This window comes from Cuculus canorus, chromosome 14 (genome assembly GCF_017976375.1).
Source record: "Cuculus canorus isolate bCucCan1 chromosome 14, bCucCan1.pri, whole genome shotgun sequence".
Taxonomy (NCBI): Eukaryota; Metazoa; Chordata; class Aves; order Cuculiformes; family Cuculidae; genus Cuculus; species Cuculus canorus.
In genome coordinates, this window is record NC_071414.1 from 4,271,120 (window position 1) to 4,295,127 (window position 24,008).

A 24,008-nucleotide genomic window follows, 5' to 3' on the forward strand; every position below is an offset into this window, starting at 1 on the left:
ATTTTGCAGCAGAACTCCTTAGTGCAGCAGTAAAAAAAAAAAAAAAAAGATCCATATGTATTAGCCATTGGAGTTAAAGGGAACAGAGGAGATAAAGAGAACAGAGGAGATGACCAGAGCTGGAAATGGATGCATTTCAGTCCGCAGAGGTTTCCTTGTTTTCCACCTTGACTGCAGAATCACACAGCCCCAAAATCTCTTTAATAAATTCCTCACTAAAAGCATGACTTCAGCTTGAGCCTGAGCCTGCATCTTTGAAACATCCAGTCTTGTTTTCTAAGTATCAAAAAATTATAAAGAAATGCTCCCAACCACATCACATTTTATTTGGGAACAAGTGAGGCTCTGAGGCACTTTTTCCAACCTTCAAATGTCATTCTTTAAATTTAGCTACATCACTTCATAAACATTAAAAATGACTGTGATCATAAATCTTTCCAATCTAGATGATAGTAGCAGGCTTCATCTTACTTAGCTTTAAGTGTCTAACAGACAGTTCTCTGTATCCAAGTTAGCTTCATGTGCTCTCTTCTGCACCAATAATAATAGAAAAGATCCTTTTGGGGGAGATTCATCTGTTATCTTCAGACAGCGTGAACTCTCTGAACATGGGAACTTCAAATCTTTTACCAAAAGTAAGCCCAGAAGACCAGTTTAAACTGAGACGGTTGATTATTAGACACCTAAAGCAGGACGGAGGAAATCCTACCCATGTTTACAGTGCTCAGAACACTCTTAATGTTTTCACTGAATTAACTCATTTCAATTCCTTTAGTCTCCCAGTAAATGTGTTTTCTTCTCTCAAAAGTATCATTTTAGCTCTTCTCCAAAGCTCTGCCATCACTTTCTATGTTCCAGAAGCAGACTTCTTTTTTTGTCTTGAGGAACATGCTGGACACTAAACTATGTCCTAATGGATGCTTTTTTCTTGTGTATAGGGCTACAATGTACAATCAAAATATCAGCATCTGTTGCATCCAAACTGATCAAAACTACGACAACAAAACATTCACACACAGATTTTAAGAGCTTAGGTTCTAAGAATCAGCCACCTCTGGTCACTGATACAGTCGGTTCCTGAACTCTTACCCAAAAAGCCCTATCAGATTTCTTAACTGCAAAGCTGTACAAGAGGAGCAAGACCATAGCTCCAGAGAAATCCACCAGGACGTGTGGTAAAGGGGCCCTATGGTATGAGAAAACCCAGGCTCTTCAGCTCTAGTTGGTTTTGTGGCTTCCTGGTTTTCAGCAATTAATCTCAAAAAGGACAGTGCTCTTTCATACCTTACCATTTATGGTTACAGAAAGCTTCGTAACAGGGGAACCGAGTTAGGAGTTCAGCCACAGCAAAGCAAAACCAGAGGACAGGAAAGGGGAAAATTAAAAAAATCCCTTTCAGCTCCAAGTTCCACAGCTATCCCAAGTCCGTCACATAACAGAAGTTTTATTTTCATGAGAGAAAGAAGCATTTCTTCGGAAACAGTAAGTATGTTTGTAAGCAACTGTTTTTCCTTGGGAGCATGCAGTAACTTTGGGGTTTGAAAAGTGCAGTGGTTTTGGAACCAACAATCCTTCTGAGTCTGCAGCACTATGGAGGACAGCCCAGATAGCTTTCCTGTAATGTGGACTAAGTTATTCTTTCTCTTTTAAGTGGATGCCACCTGATAATTCTCCATAATTATTAGCAAAGATAACGGGAATATTTTCAAATAAAAACCTTGTGAGTCTGCAGCCCATGTAAGGTCATCGCGTTTATTCATTTTAATTGTAAATACACCTTTACAATTTCACGGCTTTGGCTGTTCAGCACCCTTTAGAGACTGTGCTTGCCTACCCCTAAAGTTAGGGAGGAATCAGGCACTTGAGCTATTGCAGGTTTCCCTAAAATCTACTCTTAAACGGATTCATTCTGTGCAGCTCTGGACTGCACAGAAGCCAAAAGGAGGACGCTAGAAAGGTTTCAAAACTGCTGAAGTGATCAATGCTCTTTTTTTTTTAAGAACCACCTGTTTTAAAAGTTAACAGAATGACAAACAACTGCACAGGTTTTAAAACAAAAAAAGTTAACTTATTTAATTCACTTTAGTGTCACATCAGGTAAACAATTTGTTAATAAAGCAAAATGATACAGCATATTTCATAAAAGAAATGTAGTTGTATTATGTTACACAGTCAAAATACTGCTGCTTCATGTATCCAAGACAGCTGCATGAGTATATGGCAGAATCCCCTTTTCAGTGCACATTTCTACTGAAGTTCAGCAGCACTTTATTCTGTAACACACGCAGCATTTGTGATCCCAGATGCACAAAATGCTTTTTAAGTAATGGGTTCTTATTGACTGGCAATGACCAACGCTGGTGTTCCCTGCTCCCACCCCAACCGCGGCAAAGCAGACAAGGAATGTTTTTAAATGCTGGTGTAGGAAATGGAGAGTGAGGAGAATGGAAGTAAGTGCCAGCACAAAAGCAGCTTTGACTTCAGGCCTGTGATCCAGGGCATAAGCGGAGGGGCAGTAGATGAGGAAATGATGAGAGAAGGACTGAAAGAGAGAGGAAAAAGTGACTAAGCAGTGTGAAAGTACTGATGGAAACAGGCAAGCAAGCATGACCGATAGAACTTGTCCTACTCAGAGACAGTAACAAATATGTAAGCTGTGCAACTCTGCAAGAGTAGCATAACTGGTATAGAGCTCTTATTTATAGATCGAAAACTTATTTTTGCCTTCTGGTTCTCACACACTGTACTTGGCCAATAAACTGGCAACGCATACCGTGTTCCTCTTACACTCCCAGCAAAGCCAGCAGTTTTTATGTTGTCCACACAAGGTGGTTTGAGAATAAAATGAGGTGACTACTAAGATGGCATTTGATAGGAGAAAGAAAATGGCTATTTATTTCCCATGAAGAGGCAGAAGAGGCCAAAGGGTCCAGTCTTGTTTATAAACTCCTCATCGCTTTAGAGATGCGGATTACTCGCATCGCTCTTCTTGGTAGCATGTAGTATTAGCACTTGATGCTCATCTGAAAGCAACACACAAATGCTGGCTGGAAATTCACCATATGTTGTAAAATAAACCAGCTCAAAAAAATTTCTAGCTCACTGTTAATACTGATTCCCAACTTAAATTTGAGAGACGATTTTAGCACCCTTTCTTCTGCAATCAAACGAATTAGTCAGTTAATATACAAGTTAAGAATAGCCTGGAACAGTCCAACAGAGGGGGCCCATCAGAACACATGGAGGTCACAGTACTGGAAACTCCGAGAAACTGGGGGAGAGGCAGAGACTTCCCACCAAGTATCAAATACAACTACTAATCAAAACAGGGGACTCTATTCCAAATCTGAGCAGATGGCATCCCTAGGATTATCACCAGCAGCTGTCAATGCAGTGATTATACATTGAAATTACCCAGCTAATGTACTGTATAATTTAGCTAGACTGAAGAAGATGATTAGGGAAAGGGAACATTATGAAAAGATTTGGAGCTTATATTCTTCCAACAATACGGAGGCACCCCACACTCTTCAGTGCAAAGGATACACTTATTTGCTCTTGAAAGATGGACTAAAATCCATGTACACTTCAACATCTTCCTATTCAAATAAGCTCAGAGACTTCCCAGGCCAATCAAGTCTTCTGCGGTGCTTAATTTTTCAAAGATTTAACCATTTTGTCAGAGGAAGCACTTCATTAGCTCTTTCACCAGCCCTCCTAATGTACACTGACAGAGACAGGAGACAGAACAGAAGAATTCTGAATCTGAAAAAAAAAATATAATGTTTTAAACATAACGGAAGTTCCAAATAAATATGGTTTTCTATATGGGTACAACATTCCCTTGTTTTGAAAGCCAGAAAATGCAGGATTTTCAGCTTAAGAACATAAGAATATTTATATATGGAAGTAGAGGAAAAAAAAGAATGCACATGGAGCTTCCTCCACTGACTTATATTTCCTCCTAAAGTGTTCTGCACATGCATGATGTGACAGACTTTTCTGGTCTTGTGAATTTTAAAGAATAAAAAAAAGCAGCAAGAATTATGTATTCCAGGTTTTAGGACGACATTTATAGTTACTCTGGTGAAGCAATGGCAGAACCACTGCGAGTACATCTGATTTACGCTGCCTGAAGTCCTAGCCAGTTATTTTTTATGCTTATAGATGCTCTCATGAGCTATTTTTAGACCAATCTTCCTTGTTAACATTCTCTGCATAATTCATGTGTCTTTATTTTCTTTGGGGTGGAGCAGGCATCTGAACTGGGGGAGCAGTAGCAAAAAGGATTGCCTAGCAGCCCATGCGGAGAACCAGGGTCAGGCAGCCTGGCTGGCATCCGGATGGACAACCACGCTGCACACGGTGCTGGGAAAACCTCGTGGCCACTTGGGAACATTTACAGTTTATTCATATAAGTTTCTTATGCGTCTAAAAAACGTAGTCTGACAGTTTAAGATTATTAAAAAGGATAAGCTTACAGGTACTTCTGCTGCGCATGTGCCTGACATTCAAATAGACTGATGGGGCAATTACATTTCTTATTAATTCTAATAGTCCCAGGATTCTTGTTTTCCATGTAACAAAGGATCCGATTACCCTACTACTTCTCAGTGTAACTGGGACAGCTATGTAAACATCGTGGTTCATCTAAAACGCAACAGATGAACAGCACTAGGCTGTTGGAAGATTTCCAGAAGTCACTGTGGCAGTACCAATCTTTCACTTTTTCCCACAGAACTAATTAACGATTAATCATTGTGACTGTATATAAGCATTTCTTGCTAGCAATAGGTTTTCACTTGTGTAGCACAGCTTCCGTTGTGGTATAAGAAACTGCCACTCTGGTACCACATGGTTTCAGGACCAACGGCGTTATTCTATCTTCCCCCCTGCCCAAGCTGCACAATAGGTAACAGAGTCAGTTTATCTAGGTGAGGTATATTTTATGGCAAGTTCCAACACAAAAAGTTTCTTACTAAGCTAGTGAATTATACATGATTAGCAGAAAAACAATTGCCCTCAAAATGTTGTACACAATTCACAGTGGATATTGATATTTTACTTAAAGTTGAATTAAATATGGAATGGGACAAAATTTAGTATTAAAAAAATCATAGAATCATAGAATAGTTAGGGTTGGAAGGGACCTCAAAGATCATCTGGTTCCAACCCCCTGCCAAATCAAAAACCACAAACCACCACCTTCTTTTGTTCCTAGGAACACCTCAGGTTAGCCTTTCATTTTGATATTATGTACTAGCAACTTCAAAATATACACTTAAGTTCTGTAACTAGCCCCGAGCTATGCTAAAGGACCAAAGCGGTTTTACTGTCCAGAGACTTCTACACTTCCATTGTTAATCGCACTAACATTCAGGCGTTACAATAGTCTAAAGCCAGTTGCATTTCAAAATACAAATACTTTTTTCCTTTAAACAGTCAAAGTGCATCACTTTTCCTAGTGAAAAACAGAACCAATAGGAAAAAAGCAGCATTTGGATTGTATTCACATTCTTTCTTTCAGGAGCTGGTGCCTTCCATCTCATCTGTCACCTAATCCAGCATTGTCTGCCACCCCCAGTAACACTTCACAGCTCTCCCAGCCTGGGGCAGCTGGAGACCACTGACCTATGGTTAAACACAAAGGCCTATTTGCTAACTTTGGCTTGTGCTTGTCTTAGACCATAACTAAACAAAAATCTTTATATTGTCTCCATTGCTTAGCTGAACACGGATGGATCTGGGCAGGGACCACACCAAACTGAGGGCCAGCCAGTAAGGATACACAATAAATCCTTGCATGCACCTGAAGCTGAAATCCTGAAGAAAGCACCAGCTACTGCATGAACTGCAAATGAGAACAGGGCTGAAATGTGTTTTCACATGTATGTAACATTTTCTTTCTCCTTCTGCTGTGCCTTCTTTTCTTCTCCCCCCAAAAATCCACACAAATCTTGTCAGTCTCGTTGTTTGCTATAACTGTGGTTTGCACTGTGTTTCAATGAAATCACAAAACCCCACAAACCTTCAGTTACAGCTGTCAGTGCAACAGAGAGCAGGGATGGGTTGAACTCTCAGTGACTGTTACGGCTCATTTATATATTAGTCCTATACATCAGTCATATTGATTTAATGGCATGTGGATTCACAGCAACTATTTTCAGATTTTCTTTATCCAAGCACTGGCAAGGTAATTTAAAATGCTCTTTGGCAAGGGCTGGGAGGACAGTGCTGGTCCCTCCCAGGCTCAGGTTCAGACAGCTCTGCCTAAGAGGTCCCCTGCTGTTTTACCAACACCAGCCCTTCACAGTTTACAGTCTCCAGCTACTGCCTGCAGCAGTACTGCATTTTTAACTAGTGTTTTCTAATCCCGTTCAATTGTGTTTGGCAGCATAATACGATTCCTGCCTGGAAAACACAACTTTTTCTTCTTCTGTTTGGTCAGACTTCAAGTTTTGAGCTACTCTGAATGGACGAGATTGAACAACAAACATGCACGAGCCAGAACCAGACACCCCTAATGTTAAATTCTAAGTTATTACTGTTGAAATAAGACAACCACATTTCAGATTAATCCAGCAGAAAATGCAGACTGTAGAAAGAATTTTACTATGGGAGGATTTTCCCTTCACACAGCCTTTACCAATACACAATACATATTTCTTACTTCATAGAAGCAGCAATATAAACCAGACTGAACAATGGCTGAGGACACTCAGGCTGTTGAACAGAACTGTCCCCCCAAAGTAATCAGTTTTTCTGACCCTCATCTCCTTGCCTACCCACATACACACTTTTTGAAGTACTATATGGTAAATATCAAAAAGTAAAGAAAAGAGTCTACAAAAAGATAAGAAAACCCAGCAACTTTTTTTAATTCATATTTTTTGCAAAAATAGGACTGCTCATCCATGAGAGATATTATATCTCAGAAGCTTGTTACACAACTGCTATACCTATAACCCATCCTAGCCACATTTTCCCTCTCCTTTCTCAGTTCAATTTTATACCAGAAAAGGATTGTTCCGATTTCACAACTATAAATCATGTTGGCAAAAAAGCTGGTGACGGCGCAGAAGCGAGGGGAGACAAGAGCCCTCTGCCTGGGACTGGGAATGGTCACATGCTCCATGATGATGTACTTTTTTATTGGGATCACCATCGTGCCCTTCTACACTAAAAGGTAATAACAGTCACTTGCTTATGAATACAAAGCTCTTTCTTTTCCCTGTCAGAATCAAATGCAATTATTAAAACACTGCCAAAACATGTTAGTACCTTGTACAATGAACAAACAATATGTTCTTGAAAATCTTGTAAGAATTTAAGACAAGAAAAAAGAAAGAAAAAGTGAGCTAAGAAGTCATCAAGCATTTACAGGTGAGCACGAGAAAGAGGGAATGATCATCTTCAGGGCTAGAATGAGAACAGACTAAAACAAAACATATGCCACAGAAACGTAAAACAAAAACCAACTGTGCTTATCAAAGTTTGATAATGGAAAGTTAAGTCTTACATAACTGGAATGGGGAAGGGAGCTTTTCCATGTGCACGAGGGTCTGCTGGTTTTAATAAAACTACAAAAATGAGCAACAGAAGTTGCAGTGAAATTGTTCAATCTAGAGTCTGTAACTTAGCTCCAAATCAACCATCACGAGAAAGCAGCACATTCAACAGCCCAGTCTACTGCAGCAAATGTTGCAGAGTACAATGAACGCTGAAGTTACCATTACCCACATTTTTGTTTCATTTTGCAAGTTCTGCCTCCACTAACTTGCAAAAAAACCCACACAAGATGAAGAATACAGCTCAGTATTTCATGCTTGAAGGTTTTGATGGAAAAGGCAAATACATCCATCTCTTTCTTCTTGCTACAGCAACTTAAAGCTCAAAAAAATTTGAAAAGCCTTTATCTTTACAACAGAGTAATCCATATTTATGTGTTTTCCAGCCTCCCGTTTACATTACAAAATATACTTGCATATAAAAAGATTAGTTTCTTAAGAACTGGAGTGAGACTATTTCTTTTTTGCCGAAGTGTATTGACGTAAGCAAAAGCTTATTGTGGTATCAGTTAATAAGAGTAACATTTGAGAAAAAGGGACAGGCAACAGGAAAAAATTAATATATGCCAGACAAAATCCTGCTACTTATTCATGCAAAAAGTTCATGTAATAAAGAAAAGGATGGGGGGGAAACAGCATGGGAATTAATCTGAGTTTGAAGAGTTATTGAATTAAATTAGTCAACATATTTCTGAGAGATGGAAAGCTCCACTCTGCTCTGCTAGGTTTCAGATAACATCAGGCTTTACCAGCATAGTGCATTTTCAAATATCTACTACCGAACATCAAATTCCACAGCAATTTTTCTTTCTTGAATAACACTTGAAGCTAATTACAGATGAATTTGACTTCAAACCACAGAATGTGTAACATAAAACCATAAAAAATGCTTTCCTGCCCTGCTTTCCTATGGCACCCTTTGCGAGGCCAGAACAGACACTGCTAACACATTTCAGATAAACACCTTTTGGTTTGGTTTTGTAGTGTTTGGACAACAGAAACTGTGTGCAAGTTACTCAAAGCCAACATCAAGGACAAAGTTCCCTGCCCAAACGGTGAAGGCTCAGAGGAGGAGGAGGAGATCTTTTCTTATCCCTGTCTGCAGGTGTGGGTTAATCTGACAGCTTCAGGACAAGAGGTTATGCTGTACCACACTGAAGATACATTGGAAAGAAATCCTAAGGTACTCGCAACACAGATTGAATGATTGCTCTCTGCTGCTAACCCCTTTGAGGAAAAGAGGTGATTGAGTCACGGTCAAGCAAGAGCTTAAGAGTAGGAGTTAACATTTTAGTGCCTGTGCTTATAAAATATTCCAGAAATAACTTTTGGATTTTGTTTAAACTTTACATCAAACAGTGAGTTAATACATGTTAAGCAATTACATAAAATAAATATGAAAAATTAACATTTATAAACATTTAGAAATATGCACATCTTGGAGCTCACAACCAACAGTAAGAAATATTTTATGTGCTGTGGTTTGCTCAGTTACTTGTTGAATTAGCATAGGAGACACCTGAAGTTAAATGCTGTCCTAACTAAGAGCACAAATCCCATTTTAATTCCATTTTAGATGTGTAACATGAAGCAGGGAATAAAGAAAGCAGAGGAAGAGGGAATAAGGGTACTTCTAGGAATATGATGGATGTTTTAAACACAGAGGAGAAACATATCAGTAATTTTGGAAGATAACCATCCTGAAAACTAATTTGTCTATGGTTTGGTCTGCAACTGTTTCTGGCCAGCACGGCAGGAGAAGCCTGGACTCATGGAGAAGGAAGTGGTGCTGTAGGAAGCATCTGTGTAATGCAGAGATCCGTGTATCATGGCTGAGGTCCCTTGGTCAGTCGTTTTAGGGATCACTTCCCCAGAGGAAGACTGCAGACCATGGGTAGGACAGAAACACAGGTGCATAGTATTCACTTGGCTTTGGAGGTGTGGGAAAGTTTGCAGAAGGGGAAAAAGTAAGGTGTTATCCTTTTGTTTCTGCTTGGGAATTGGCAGAATACAACATTTTTTGGCTTGCTCCCTCCTGCAAAAGCCCTCCTGCAGGTCCACTGTCCCAAGGAAGGCCAAATACCATTCAGTTCCAAACTCACAAGTATCACAGAAGCCACTCTCCAGTTCAACACTCTTTAAGGGGACATAAAGTGAAATCCACATCTTGAATGTCCAAGGCTGAAGCTCTTTCAGAATCAAAACCAAACATACTTGGACCAAAAGCGCACTAAAAGTGCACCTCCAATACAGACTGGAGTTCTCTGAAAAGAACTTTGCTAGCTAATACCTATCTTCATAGTGACCATCTCAGAGAAAGCTACATACAGTGAAGAGGCTAAGCAGAAATTATCCACTGTAGATAGAAAAAAGAAAAAAAAAAGAAACTTATTCACTGCGGTAGGAGATGATTTGCTAATTTCCTACCATTTGCATTACTGCAAGTACAAAACCTCAGATAAAGAATTGTCTCCTTTCTGCCTTGGCCAGTTTCCAGCCTAAGACACCTGAGCTTTATTATGTACACAAAATAATATTGTTGAAAATTAACTGTTATGAACAACAAAAACAGGTACTTCAAAGTCCACCATTATTTCCACTGAAGACTCAGTATTTTTATAATATTACTACAGGTCAAAGGAGTTCTGCGTTATGAGAACAAATAGGAAGCTTCTAACAGTCATACTTTCCTATTATTCTTCTGCTACTTACAGCCAAGGGTGCACAGTGAAGTAACTTTGCTTTACTGCACATTAACAAGCCAGTTGTGAATGTCTTTCTTACTACCATGTTTCGGGTGTGGTGGTGCCTAGAAACTGTGTTAGGAATATAAGCTTGGCAATGCAATAATAAAGTGACAGTCCCAAAGACTGTAGTTTTATTCTGAGTACGTGTTACTGTGGTTTCCAACATTACTCCAGCTTGTAAATCTGTAGACTGGGAGCATAGACACACTGAAACGGGGCAGCATAGCAAGAAGGAAGGAAGCCAAGATGATCTCCAGGGGTGCTAGCCAAACCATAGAAGATTTTATGAGCCCTGGCATGCTTGCCTTGCTAAATCTGACTTAAATAAAAACACTATATTAATGTACCTGTTATAACGAATTGCCTTGATTTCTTATTTCAGTGCTCGTACGTCCCAGGCAAGTCGGAGAACTCTAAGGAAGTCAAAGCACGAATAGAAACAATTGCAAGCAATTTCAAAAAATACCAGACTTTCCCGTGCTACTACGACCCAGGAGGAACACAGACCAATGTCATTTTAAGCAGACTTTATCCCCTGAAAGGCCTCCTCTTTCTTTTCCTTTGGCCTACACTCATGTTTACTGGTGGATGTCTGATTATTGTTCTAGTAAAAATTAGTCAGTACTTTTCTGCTCTTTCTGCTTGGCAGTAGAGAATAAATATCTACTATAGATTGCTACAAGATATTCAAGTGCCTTTGTTCTGCCTGCCTTTATCTTCAGTTTCTGACTTTTAATATACCATGTTTCAGTCCAAGGGCAGGCATTCAGAAACAGAATAGCACCCCTTACAGATGGCAACCCATTACATGAGGACAAAATATAAAATAGATTCCCAGGAATGCCTGAAAATACCTCATAAGAACACAGACTGAGCTGCTATTCTGTTGTTTCCTTGGGTTCTCTAAGGTAGAATTGCTTTCTGGAACTACAATTCAAGTTTACAACTAAATATTTTAGACAAGATCCTAATTTTCTTTCTGGTTGAGTCCCGCTGCTGCCATATACATCATTACTTGGCAGACGCACTCTTTATATACCTTGTTACTGGTACAGTAGGTATTCATGGCATACTCTTCTTGATTGTTGAGAAATGAAGTGTTGTTAAAGTCCAAAGAGATTTGTAATCATGGATCTCACCGCTTTTGGGAAAGGGGAATGAGATTACAAAGTGCACTCTAAACATCTAACACTAATTGTATATAAGGAAATATATGCATAAAGCATAGGGTATGGTAAAGAAGTTTATGTAGAGGTAATTTTTTTTTTATTTAGCTGAAATCTTAGCTTTGCTTTACTTTGAAACAAATGTACCACTTAAGGAAGGCTGCCTGCCTGCCATTTGCCTGTATTAAACAACTCTAAAGAAAAGAAAGTCATGGTATAAAGAAGATAACTCTTTAGTACAAAATATCCATGATGGTTTAATAAATACACTAATCTAACATAACCACGGAAGTTTGCGTGCTTAGCACAGAGATAATTCACAACAGAGACATGTTTATCTCAAGCGCCGAGACTCTTAAGAATGCTCTGCTGCATGTATAGACAAGTCTTCTCTTCCCTGAAACAGCTCTGTTTCTCTGGGCCAATTTTCCAATTGCTGCTGGACACAGAAGGAACACAAGATACTTCCTTCATGCTATATTTGACTGGGACTTGGGACAAAAAAAGTACAAGCTTTTTCATCACACAGTTGATGAACCACTTAGTAACCATGAGTCAAAATTTCCGGGCTTAAATACAAATTTAAACTCATTACATTGTAGTGGAAAGAAATTATTTTCATTGATGTGTTACAATTCTCTATCACTTCTTTTAATGGATTAATATTTCAACTTTCCTCTTTTTATGTGCATTTTTTCAACATTACTAATGAAAGTGTCAGAATTTGCTTTTCATCATGATCAGCAAATCAAAATTAGACCAGGAGAACACAAAACAGCAGTTACTAACATCAGCAAGACTTGTTTAACATGCAACTTCATACCTGTTGAAGCTAACGCATTGTACTGGTACCAGAGGAGGTGAACAAACTAGCTGCAAATAGACAGGTTGATTTAACAAGCTCTTTCAAAGCTTTACTCCACATTTTGCTTTTCAGCAGTTAAAAAGGAGTCTACAGTTTGCAAACTAGAACTTGCTCATGACTATACTCAGTCCAGTAAATCAATATCTCTGCCACCTCTCAACCCCTCTCCACCCCTCTCAACAAAGCAGAGAGCCTTTGTAAACATTTCCATCTGCAGAAGTTGTAATTCACTAGAGACTGAAGTTTTAATAACGCTTTATGCTTCTTCCAGCAGCACACAAGGAAGCCTTTGGCGGTTTTTCTTTGGTTGGAGCTTTTTTTAATACTATTAGTTTATACTATCAAGTCTACAGTAAATCTGATAAATAAAATGCTATTTTTCTGAGACCCAGCAAACCACTTCTTATGCTTCGAATACAAGCAGTGACCATTGCAGTGACAGATGTACTCAACTCACTTTCTCAAGGTAGAGTAGATGATCAGATTATACATTACAGCATTAGAATTCCTGTCAGGGGAAGAAAAATAGCAGTAGAAGCGGCTGGAGATGGAATTCATACTTGAAATCTGTTTGACTACACATAGCTCTCACCAGCATCGACGCTTAGACCACAGTAATAGAGTTCGAGTCAACTGGAACCTGCAAGGAACACAGGGAGTATAGGGACAGATTTTAGACCTTGATGAATGCTTAAGTTGTGCTTAATATGTCCATATTTTTATATGTCTATATAAAATAATATTTTTTTTCCTGAAAGTATTAAACATTATACTTTTCAAGTGCTAGGCACAGACTCGCAGAAGTAGTTATTCTTCTTGATGCCAATTAAGAATTGGACATCGTGATTCTACTGTTGAAAATGGAAAAGAACAAGAGCTCCAGCACTGTTCCAGAGGGAGCCTGCATTTCTCCTAGGCAAAAAAATCCCAACTCTGATTGCCAAAGCTAGTAAAATGAAGCTTATCCCATAAAGGGGAAGCTATTTTTCTGAATGAGGTAGTTTCAGCTTTCATCAATTTTTAATAAGATCATTTTCTCCAGCTTTGAGAAGGTAGCAAAAACAGCAGTTTAAGAGGAGCCTACGGGACACTGATTCACTAAGATGTCACCTGTGAGTCACCAGCATGTTAATGTACACAGCAGGAACCTTCTGCCTACCTCTAACAATTTTGATTTAAGTACCTTGCTAACTGGTGCTATTTTTACTACCCACTCCCCAAAGCAGCAAAAGGGCAGTTAACATAGAGAAGACGCTGGTCCCCAAAAACTCCTCACTCATTGCATAAACCCTCTGCACTTGACAACAAAATACCTTCCAGTTGAGTAACTGTACTCTGTTCTTAGGCTTGAGGGATTTGGGGTTTTATTTTGTTGTTGTTATTGTTTTGCTTGGTTTGGGGGTTGTTTGTTTTTTTTGTTTGTTTGGGGTTTTTTTTTAAGGAAATGAGGGAAAGCTTAACAAAACCAAGTTGGGGTGTCTAGAGTATTCACTATTTAGAATTCATACAAAACAACTTGGTTATTTTACTTTTGGCAATTCCGGTAACAGAAAATATAGCAGTTAGGGCTAAACTGGATGACTCCAAATGTACAAGATGGCTTGAAGTTCAAAAAGATTTTAATACAGGAAAAATGATTATAAGTATCGATTGGAGGCAGTTATGCCTTATTCAAAATAAAAAGGGGTTGGTGGCTTACGTCAAGGGTATAGCCCAAATCCTGCAGAGGAAACAAGTTTGGTGTATAACACGACTGTTCTTGGTCAGAAGGCAAAACTGGGAATTATCTCAGGAGTTCCTCGGCAGCTGGAGGGTACAAGAGGAACATCAGAGGATTTGCTGAGCAAAATGCAGTTTTCTCCCTCTCCTGGTCCCCCAAAGTATTTGTAAACAGTGTTGTAGCTAAGAAGGCATGTAGGGGGTTTTGTTGTTGTTTAGTTCTCCTGGAGCAAGGTTTCTTTTGCTGTGCTGCTGTAAGACTTAAGTGTCAGCTGTGATGAATATAAGTTATATCGGGGAGCTGCAATATTAGATGGTTTTCTCCTTCCTGATCCCAATTCTCTACACTCTCAAGAGCATTAACAGAAAGCAAAAAGACAGCAAAGATTATAGAGAGATGGCTATACTGAACTTCCACGTAAAACAGCCGGTGAAATACAGATTAAATTGTCTATCTATTATTATGTTCCAAGGGAATAAATAGCAATGAAAAAAATCTCAAAGTTGAAGGACTGATAAGTTGTTCTTCAAAGCTTTCCAAAAATACCTACACAACTCTTAAATAAATACAAGTAGTCTCATTAAACCCTCCACTTCTTTCCTTAGAAGTGTCATATGACACTTCCACAGAAATTAAGCTGCCATATGGGTAAAAATGCACACACACTGCCATACCCAAACCAGCACAGGTATGTTACTTTGTCTCTTTGATCACATGCCTCTGCCTATAATCAATGAAAAAATCTGATGTTATCTTTGCTAGGTACACGTTACCATAATTGCCTTATCTAGGAAAGCCAATTTTTTGAAGATATACTTCTTACTACTTATAATTCCAGGCGGATTTCCAGGCAGACTCAGTATGCTAAACGAGTCACTGTGCGTTCAGCACCAAGAGCAAGTAAGAAGAGCACCTGATAATACTTCAGCTTCAGCAAAAGGATAACACAAATTTAATATTACAGATGGGGTCAGGAGAGCGAGTTGTTTCTAAGGCTCCATCTCTTCAGTGAAGAATTTGTACCACACTTGGAATAAGACGACCTGAACAAAGTAAATACAGGCTGTTTAGTCCAGTCAAACTCAAGGTCATTTTGTATAAACTCTTCAAATAGTTTTTAAATAATTTAATTCATATGCTTTAAAGCCTAACAAGACAGTACAACATATTAAAGAGGTGTCTCCAAAAAAAGCTCAAAGACAGTGATAGAGTGAAAGAATCGTTTGATGTATTGTTTTATAGTTGGCTAAAGCACTGCATAATTTTCTGTGCTGGAACATTTAAAAACATCAGATGTGCTTATTTGTAAAGTAAAAAAAGAAAGAAATCTTGAATTCTTTTTGGAGTCTACTCTTGCTAATCACATAACCTCTAAGTCAACAGGGCTGTCGGCCTCAGCAGCCTGAAACCACAGGCCCAGACTTTAAGCTTAGTCTACAGAAAATACTTCCTCTCGGCTCATGAAATGAGCAATGAACAAATATCTGACATTAGTCTTATGCTATATAGATTGACAGAAAGATGATGATCAGTCAGGCCTCAAAACTGAATTATCTTCTGATTTGTGGAGATCTCCACAACCATGACTGAAATCTTGCATACCCAGAATAATGTGAAGCCTGTCCCTGTTGCAGCCTATGAAAGACACAGCTCTGTATATCCTTGTTTATGTGGCCTGCCAAAGGTTTTGGCCACACAGGTTTTTGCCCTCACTGAACAATTTTTGTTTTTAAGAATGTATTAAACTTGTTATTATACCAACAGGTACAGGTGTGTGAGTAAACATTTGCTGCCTTTACTTAAATATACTTCTGGGTTTTCCTATGATCCTGGAGCCAGTGACAGGAGTAGCAGAATCAACACCCTTTTATCCATATCTGTCAATGGCTGGAAAACCAAGAAGTTTCAGCTGCAGAACCTGGATGCCTGACTAGTCAAGGGAAACCTGAAATCCTAAAAGTGAGGGAACTAGTGATTCGCTGCTGGCACAGAGATCACTGCAACAGCTCATTAAGATTCCTCTTTCCCCAGCTCTGACCTTATCACATCAAACTTCTCGCCTTGGGTTTGATATGCAAGAATAGGTAGCCCTGTAAAGGAATGCTTGCATAGTTGCTTTGAGGGGTTTGATTTAGTATTTTTTTAAGCTTTCCTCAAATGCACATTTATCAGATTGACTGTGACAACAGAAATGAAACTTGTGTGAGGAATTCTATGTTGAGAAATTCATTCAGGATACAGCATGGAAGCAGCTGCATAAAGATATCACAGAATCACAGAATCACAAGGTTGGAAAGGACCCATTGGATCATCGAGTCCAACCATTCCTAACACTCCCTAAACCATGTCCCTAAGCACTTCATCCACCCGTTCCTTAAACACCTCCAGGGAAGGCGACTCGACCACCTCCCTGGGCAGCCTGTTCCAGTACCCAATGACTCTTACTGTGAAGAATTTTTTTCTGATATCCAACCTGAACCTCCCCTGACGGAGCTTCAGGCCATTCCCCCTTGTCCTGTCCCTGTCACTTGGGAGAAGAGGCCAGCTCCCTCCTCTCCACAACCTCCTTTCAGGTAGTTGTAGAGAGTAATAAGGTCTCCCCTCAGCCTCCTCTTCTCCAGGCTAAACAACCCCAGCTCTCTCAGCCGCTCCTCATAAGACTTGTTCTCCAGCCCCCTCACCAGCTTTGTTGCTCTTCTGCAACAGCTTATAAAAGTTTGAGTTTGCTTTTCCACAGATAAAAATTTGAAAAGTCTCCATTGTTCCTTTTATAGCTGCTGATGTTCCCTTCTATAGCCGCTGAAATGGTTCTTCATGCCTCACTAGTGGTTCTTCATGCCTCACTAGTGGACAAGAATAATTCATTGCCTCCTCAACTGCTTTCAGTAGAGCAATGAAATAGTACAAATGAATATAGCTTCTAAACATGTTAAAATAGGGTACGATATATCAGATTACTTGAACGTCAACTGCATATCATTTACTCTTCAGAAGGAGCATGTGGACACCCAACACACTAAAAGAAAATTCCAGTATGCCCCTACACCTAAAAAAAAAAAAAAATTGTGGTTGTTTATGATCCAATAAAGCACTACCTATTGTCTGATTCTTGCCCAAAGAATTCCATACAGGCGAATATTTTAATCTGGAAGAATCAAGGTGTCCTGGCAGCACTGAGGTTATACACCTACACAGTTGTGCTCTGCTGCTCCATAGTGTATTCTCAACTTCCCCATGTTCTTGCAGTGTACATTGGGGCAGATTAGCTGTCCTGAGAACAAGACAAAATAGCCCAACCAGCTCTAATGGCTCCTGGCAGTTTCTATCTGTAAAGTTGTAACAGAGCTGCTCTCAGGAGTGTTTTCCAGAGCAGCAGAACACATCGCCAACATCCCTCAAGTAAAGGCTCCGTGCAAGCTTAGGAACTGATATGAGGTGGCTTTAATCCCCCTAAATGGGCACCCTAGGGACACTTGAGCATTTTCTGAATGAAAACAGATCTTTAGATGTGCTCTACTGTCCATGTCTTAAGCACAGGACGTCCTGGCTTAGGTCTTAGCGTAGCATCATGTATTAGAAGACTGGGTCTGCCGCCCTTGGAGGTGAGGAATGTGAAGTGCATTTTTGGATCATATCTGAACCACATATGTAACCTGCTCAATGCCATAGCTCAGCCTGCAGCACTCTGAGGCACCAGCTCAGGAAAATCATTCATTTTACAACCTAGCAGTGAAAAATAACAGTGTCAACTGTGCTGTTACTGCTGATTTCAGCAGAAGCATCAAGTATTTAATTGACTCCTAGCTGACTCATAGACTCGGTGGCAGCTTCAGGCCAGGGCTGCACAGTGACACCATATTTTTAACACAGGTCAAGGAGGCATTGAATACAGATGATCAAATTCCAGTTACAGTCACACCTACCTCCCAGAAGTCATATACCAAATTAGGTTCAGAAAGTCACAAAACTATTTGGTCTTTTTAATAGATAAAACATCAGTTGCTTTTGCAGGACATTTAAGGATGCATTAAATAACTGGCAATAGAAAAACTTGTGAATAGAAGGGAGATTACAAAGAGAGATACAGATTACACTGAACTGGTGAGGTAGATCAAAGCTGAGAACAGGATTTGAGACAACGCAGTCAAAAAACTGTTGGGATGATATCACGCTATTAGTCACATAAATGAATCTTAATGTCGGAGGATGAAAAAACAGATGCTTCACTAGAGGATATTACTACAGTACAAACAACTTTATGTAAATACAGTTAGCAACGTGCTTGAGTTATGTACCGTGTAGAAAAAGTCAGAAGATTATATATTTGTTTCGGAATGACAGCTATCAAGTTTGCTTAAAGCTATTAAAACCCCTAAATATCTCTGTTACACTGAAGAACAGCTAAAACACATTTGATGTCAGCAACTGTACATACAGTACCTGCATGACAAAACTGTTTTGTTGCGGTTTTTTTTCCAAGCATTCTCTGCACAGCACCATGCCTAAGAGCCAGCTGCTTTCAAAAGCGTTAAAATGTTTTGCCTGGCCTAAAGAGCACAAGAGCTCTGTATAGGTTCTGTTTTGAATAGCCTTCAAAAAAGACAACAAAAATACCCAAGCAACCAAAAAGAGCCCCTTACTATTGGTAGCTGTAAGTGAGTGCTTTGGGAATGGACAGTTTTGGAGAACTTAAAGCAAGTTGGAGTTTTTCTGTTATTGGTGGTAGCTGTTTTGTTTTTAAACGAGAGAAAAAAAAAAAAGGTAGAAACCTTTCAGGCAAAGTGATTCATGAAAATAAACACCTCTTGTCACGTAACAGAGTTTTCCAGGACAATAAGTCACAACCTGCTCCTTGAGCGAGCCACAGCTGACAGCAGGCTGCAGCCTGGGGGCTCTACGTACAAGAGGATCCAAATTCCAAACTGCATTGTAGAAGCATGTAGTTGTCAGCATGGGACACTTCATAACTGAAGCTCTCGTGATCCTCAGCCACTGAAAGATTCCTAATAAATGAGGAGCTCCCGTAGTCTCACAGTGTCAAAGAAGTTCAATGCATTCATTGATCAACACAGGAAGTTTGGTGCCCAGCCCGTCCTTCACTGGAAAGCAGGACTTTTTTAAAGTTATGAATAAGCTGTTTTGTAACAAGATTAACAACATGCTTGTTCCATTATTTTATATTCTGAAAAATCAGCACTGTTTAGGTTTGTGTTTGCACACAGCTTATGTACATGGAAATGCAGCAAATCATCCATTCTGCTGACATTTAAAGACTCTGAGATGATGTTAAGAGCCATATTTTATACAGACAGAGTATTTTATACATCTTTAAAACAGAAAGAATTTTATGGGAAGGTACGATAGAAAAAAAGAAATTCAAAGACTGACACTAATGATGCTTCATGATCTCAAATCAGTCATGTATGGGAATATACTTATGCCTGTTAAGATTAGAAAAATAATTTCTCAGACTATAAAAATGAATTCAAAACAAGAAGAATCAACAGATAAAATGTAATTCTGTTATCCCTGTCTTCTCAACTCAACCTAATTCCACATCAAAAGTAGACACTGACAACTGATTGCAGTAGTCAGAAATATGATTTCAGAAATTAAGAATTTAGCTGACTGTGAAAGTGAAGGTACAAATCCAGCTGTAAGAATTAATATATCTATTAAATGCTGGGAAGAGTAAAAGTGACTAAAAGACAAGACTAATCCCATGAGACTATTCCCCTGTCTCTCTCTGTGGTTGAAAGGAACAGTTCTGTATAGGAAACCAGCAGCAATCAGCAGTCTGTGTCTACCTTGTATTTCTTAATAGCTGGAGATAGGAGCAAAAGTGGTGCCCAACTAAGCTGCTGCTGAAAAGCAGTTGTGCTTTCTCCCAACTCTTACACATGGGGGACTATATTGTGACACTACCTGCAAGTAGGATTGCAACAGAATAAGAACAGCTCAAAACAGAACAAGAGATTCATGTTGCTGGACGTGGCACAGCTTAGGGGCTAAAAAAACCCACCACCACCACAAACAAAACCAACAAGAAAACAAAGCAAAACATGCATAGTACCCCAAGCAAATACACAAAAATCCAACAAAATCAAACCCTCCTAAACCCAAAAGCATAAACCCACCAGACACCTCACCAGATGCTCCACATAATCACTGACAAGCCAGTGACAAGGAAGGGTTAAAAAAAGGATAGAAAATATGACAGTAAAGTAATCACTAATAAACTAATCAGACAAACCACTTTGGAAAGGTTGTTGCAAGAGCTCAGACATCACCAACAGTGGGAAAAACAATATCTAACTTCCCTCATGGAATAGTACTGATTTTTGTGTGTTTGTATGATACTGAATATCAACACTTACTCTATAAGGTTGTTCAGAGCTGTCATGCTCCTAATCCCAGTTTCCAGTTTGCCTTACCAGCTGTAAAGAAGCAGAGCTCCCAGCTGCACGCAGGCAACCAGAGCAGAGGATCACCAGAGTCAGCTGATAGGCTTTTAACAGCAGTTTCACCAGTATGCTATTTCCTTGCCTTGGTTAAAAATGTCAGGTGCTGTAGTTTCAAACCAACCTAATAAAGAAGCACTGCATCTCCCCTTTCAAATATTCCCGCTAGGAAATTTTTGCTAATGAAAGTACAAGTGGGGGATAGTTTGTGTGTGGTTTTTTTTGTTTTGTTGTGGGGGTTCGATGTTTGATTTTTAACAAAACAAAGCAGTCTAGCTAGGGTGTTTTAGGTTTTGGGTGGGCAGAGTATGAGGAAGAGGAAATTTCCAAAGTGCCTCATCTCAACAGTTGGGCTATTTTTCCACAATTCATTCTGGTATCTTTCTGTTCAGAGAAGTTAGGCTGGTTGGCTTATACATTATGTTTTCCTCACACCAAGTTACAGATACAATAATCACTCTTCCCATATTTCCCTTATTCTCAGAAATAAATTCTAACAGCTAAAAGATTGCAGAGATTTAGCCCTCAATAGTGATTTTCATCAAGCAATATGAATTCAATCATGTCTGACTTATCTTAGTATGTTTTAGCCATCGTTCCCATCTGCGCTTCTCTTCCCTTGCAGCAATTAATTGTGCGAGGCAACAAGTCAGAAACTGGTTTTTTGAAGGCTAAAGGAAGATACAGCCATTACTTCAGCCCTGAGCCACTCAGCACTCATGATCCTTGTCTGTTGTCTTTCTCATTTTCAGTGTATTTTTAGAATCTTTTAATGCCACCTCCTAAGTCCCTTACCAGTTGTAATAACTCATTTTGTACCTTGGCCTTTCTGATCTTCTCCCAACATGCTTCCACTATTTCATCTGTATTAGTCTCTTACAGTGCTTTGCTTTGTGTACAATCAGGATTATTGCCTGCCCTTTCCAGCAGTGACCAGCTTTCTCAATATTATCTTCCCAGAAGACTACATATCAGCTTCCCAAGCCTGCCAAAATGTCTTTTTCGAAGCCCATTATTCTCACACTGCTACTGCTCTCATTTCTTTCTGTAGGACTGCAAAACTTGTCATTTAACAAATGCCTTCACTTAACATTTCCATCCTCCCTCAGTCCATCCTAAAATCATGCTGTTCTGTAAAAAGAAAAAGGATAAGAAAGAAATCTTATCTAATAGTCTACATTTTTATAGATTTTAACCACATATTACCATTTTAAGAGACCCACCTAGTTTCAATTCACTTTTGAATATAACATGCTTGAATCTTAGTGAAACAATCCCCTAATGCCTTACTCAACAGGAAGGAGTCAGCTGTACGCATCAGACACAAGCAATGCAGCCTCCTGCCATACGATTAGAACTACTTTTCTTTTGTAACTCAGGTCTTTTCCCTTGCCTGCTCTTGCCTAAAAGAGAAAACCAATGACTACTGTACTTGCTCCACGCATGACTAACTAACCCAGCCAATGAAAATGCACTTTTCACTAAAGCAAACCTTGATGTCTGTGATTAATCATGACTATATCCACATTAAATCTCAACTTCCACTTCTAATCTTTTCTACATTACTGCTGCAGTGTCATTTGAAACATGATATTGCTGTGTGGGTTTAAACTTTTGGTGTAATACATCTTCTAATACGCGCTTATAAAAAAAAAAATCACTAAATGAAAATTCTATGCAATACAGTTTGGGCCAATGGCCAATATCGAACATAAAAAAACAAAACAAAAAAAAAACCAAACAGAATTTCCCCAAAACTTTTCTTTTCTAAGCAAAAAGTCAATATGCTTCATGTCTGGGAAGAAAAGTTATGATAAACCTCTTACCTGCTAACACAAGCCATAACATTTCCATTTTCTCTTTGAACATCCCATAAAACACTCAGATATATTACATCCTACTGCTCCGCTGCTCCAAAGAAGCCAAACAAGCCAAAGCTATTGTGAGGACAATCTACTACTTTAACATTCTGTAACCAGTATCGCTTAAACACCATCAGACAACAATCGTTTGGTCGTATGATGCTCTTGAGAATCAAAAGATCTTGGCCTCCGAGTCATCTCCTACCTACTCCTGAGAAAGGAGTCCACGAGGGCACTGAGTCTGGATCAGGCTGCTGAATCACACCCACTTCTGACAGTCCTTAAAACACTTGAGTACGTCAACAGGTTGAAAGTTATCATTCTCAAAACACCTAAAATCCTCATCACTGAGCACTCTAACAGCTGAGTCAGTGTTACAGCTAATTTGATCTAGTAACTTTTCCTAAGGGGACAGACATCTCTCTCCCCTCTTCCTGTGTGCAATGTCCCTCTGATCCAGAAATTGGCTCTCACTTTGGCGCTGGAACCCAGCTCACGGAAAAGCGGGGTTTTCCCTGTGAGGGAAAAGGTAAGCCTAGCTGTTAATTTAATAAAAAGGTGTTGAGGCATTCAACAGTGAAACACAAGTGAAAGGTTAGCTTTAAATACGGACTTTAAACACCTAAGGCCACTAAAAACCTTATTAATATTTTCCACAGAAGCCTGGGGATTTCTGCATTCACACAGAACCTCACCTTTCACCCTACAGCCGGTTAATTAGGGAAGTGAGGACCTGCTGACCTCTGCTTCCCAATACACACGTATTGCCAAAAACTCAATTACTTTAAATTAGCAGAAGACATTTATTTTTAATCAAATGGACGACTAGGAAAAGGCGATGAAGTCCTGTGCAGGACTGGAGCAAAGATTTCATTCTGATATTAGTCAGCTCCCTTAACTAAAGGCTGCACTCAAGCAGACTTTTATCTGTTAGATAAACTCACGATGCTTTACAAAGCACAGTAACAAAAGAAAAACAACAACCATTAGTCTTCATTTCTCAAATCAGCTCTTGCTGGCTGGTATCTTGCATGATTTACTTCTTAACTCATTCTGAAAAGCAGCATGTAATAAGCCAACCTGACATGTATTTATTGGGTACCCTTCACAATACAAGTGCTGTTAAATTGCTTCCTACACACTAAACTTTTCACCATCAATATTTTCACACTGCAAACTTGAAAGTCCTTCAGCTGAAAAAACTCCAAGTTTGTACAATGTGTATCAAGTGCACTTGTAAAATAGTCTTATTGTGATATAAGACAAACAATAGTAGAAAGAGAACTGCGGCAAACAGGAGTGTAGGACACTCTCACAGTATTTAAAGCTATTTTTAAAACAGAATCAATTGGAAATAAGGCTTTTAAACAATTATTATGAACAGAAACATTGCACCAAATAAATAACAATGTGTTAAGAGGCGGACTGGAATTATTTCTTTGCTCTGTATAACTTGCAGTGTTTGCTATGTGCATAATATGAAAACAGCAGCCTTTTTAGACAGAACACTGCATCCTCTTTTTGGGACTTGTAGGAGAGTGCGGGAATAATCCATCAACAGGCACAGCTCCATCCTGTCCAAAGGTCAGGTTTTGAACAAGAGCTCTTTCACCTGATTA

General features: G+C 39.2%; 2 protein-coding genes across 3 annotated transcripts in view; one reads left to right on the top strand and one right to left on the bottom strand.

Moving 5' to 3' along the window:
- KCNIP1 (potassium voltage-gated channel interacting protein 1) overlaps positions 1-24,008 on the bottom strand; it is a 406,302-nt gene that overhangs the window by 367,011 nt on the left and 15,283 nt on the right. The gene's annotated exons all lie outside the window — the stretch shown is intronic.
- On the top strand, positions 1,308-12,504 carry KCNMB1 (potassium calcium-activated channel subfamily M regulatory beta subunit 1). 2 transcript variants are annotated; one of them, XM_054079824.1, is made up of 5 exons: positions 1,308-1,482; positions 5,728-5,888; positions 7,017-7,186; positions 8,553-8,751; positions 10,698-12,504. In XM_054079824.1, exons 3-5 carry the CDS (start codon positions 7,050-7,052, stop codon positions 10,965-10,967), a joined length of 606 nt encoding a protein of 201 aa, XP_053935799.1. In that variant the 5' UTR covers positions 1,308-1,482; positions 5,728-5,888; positions 7,017-7,049; the 3' UTR covers positions 10,968-12,504. The 2 variants fall into 2 exon arrangements, with proteins under 2 accessions (XP_053935799.1, XP_053935798.1); XM_054079823.1 differs by lacking the exon at positions 5,728-5,888 and having other exon boundaries at positions 1,309-1,482.